We start from the raw sequence: 1,567 nt of genomic DNA on the forward strand, positions 1-1,567 counted from the left end.
GGAAAATTAATAAAGTAATAAATAAATTACCAGAGAACTGTTGCACATTGCTGTAAGATTATTGCAACTATCGTCAATATTCATATTACTACTCATATTATTATTATTATTATTATTACTATTATTATTATTATTGTTATTATTATTATTATTACTGTTGTTAACAACCATGTTATTGAGGATGTTGCTACCATTATTACTGTTGTTGTTGTTGTTGATGATGACGTTGTTGTTTAATAAATTGTTGTTGTTGTTATTATTATTTAGTGAATTATTATTGTTGTTATTATTTAATAAATTATTATTGTTGCTGTTGTTATTTAGTAAAATATTATTATTATTGTTGTTGTTGTTATTATTTAGGTTTGAAGTGGGTGACAGTTCAAAGTGATCGTTCAGATGATTTTCCTGTGTGTCCAAGTTGTCGAAGTTCAAATCGAACGAGAAGTCAATTTCTTCTGGAAGAGTGTCTATGGCTGTCGCGATGGTCGGCTGAACAGGTTGTACAGGGGGGTGAACAGGAGGATGAACAGAGGGGTGAACCGTGGGATAGCCCAACTTTTGTGATGTCAGACATCCATCTACGTACGATGTTGATGTTTTAGACGATGGAATTGGAGACGATGATGACGATGACGATGATGAAAAGAAGGATGCTGTAGCCATTGGAACGGAAGATGATGACGACAATGATAATGATGACGATGATAACGACGATGATGACGATGATGACGACATTGATGGTGTTATTGAGGATAGCGATGATGAACTGTTTTTCAGTTGAGGTTTATTCTTGGAACGAGATGAACCGATGTTGCTAGATTCCACAAAGCCGTTCATGTTGTTGTTTGAGTTATTGTTGTTGTTGTTGATGTTATTGTTGTTGATGTTGTTGCTTGAGGTAATAATGTTATTATTTATGTTGTTTAAATTGTTGTTATTACTGTTGTTGTTGTGATTGTTGTTTAGATTATTAGCGTGGCTGTTACTGGCGCTGTTGTTGTTAATATTATTGTTGACGTTGTTGTTGTTGCTACTGACATCTATGGGAGTCCTGGAAGCAAGTGGGTTGTCGGGATTGTTGAGTTGGGATGGGGATTGAAACTGTTCGGGGGAGGTGTGTGAGGTGCAGTGGTCGGTGGGAGTGCGGGGGTGGAAGGACTGCCCGTCCTGTGGAGTGCAAACCGTGTTCATCTGACTGCTTGCTGGCGTCGGTGGGAACGAAAGATGATCGGATGAGTTGTTGTTGTTGATGTTGTTGTTGCTGTTGTTGTTGATGCTATTGTTGTTGTTGTTGTTGATGATGTTATTGTTGTTGTTCATCGAGACGCCATTCAGTGAGCCGTTGTTTAATGAATTGGTGGATACATTATTATTATTGTTGTTATTATTATTGTTATTGTTGTTAGTATTACTAGAATTGTTGCTGTTGTTTATGAGATTAGGCTTGTTAGAATCATCAGAGAGAATGCTGTTACTCAATTGGGAAAGACAGCCAAGGTAATCTGGTGGAGCTGCCAACATGTTGTTACTCTTGCTGCTGTTGACTAAGTTGTTGCTGTTGTTG

The 1,567-nt window shown here is 37.0% G+C and overlaps 1 protein-coding gene across 1 annotated transcript in view; it reads right to left on the minus strand.

Annotated features, from left to right (window-relative positions):
• HELRODRAFT_164610 (hypothetical protein) overlaps positions 1-1,567 on the minus strand; it is a gene marked incomplete at both ends in the record, with an annotated part of 22,713 nt that overhangs the window by 499 nt on the left and 20,647 nt on the right. Inside the window, one exon of the mRNA XM_009029505.1 lies at positions 31-1,558. Coding sequence (XP_009027753.1) covers positions 31-1,558 — 1,528 coding nt within the window. The remainder of the gene's footprint in view (positions 1-30; positions 1,559-1,567) is intronic.

This window comes from Helobdella robusta (genome assembly GCF_000326865.2).
Source record: "Helobdella robusta unplaced genomic scaffold HELROscaffold_6, whole genome shotgun sequence".
In the NCBI taxonomy this organism is placed as follows: Eukaryota; Metazoa; Annelida; class Clitellata; order Rhynchobdellida; family Glossiphoniidae; genus Helobdella; species Helobdella robusta.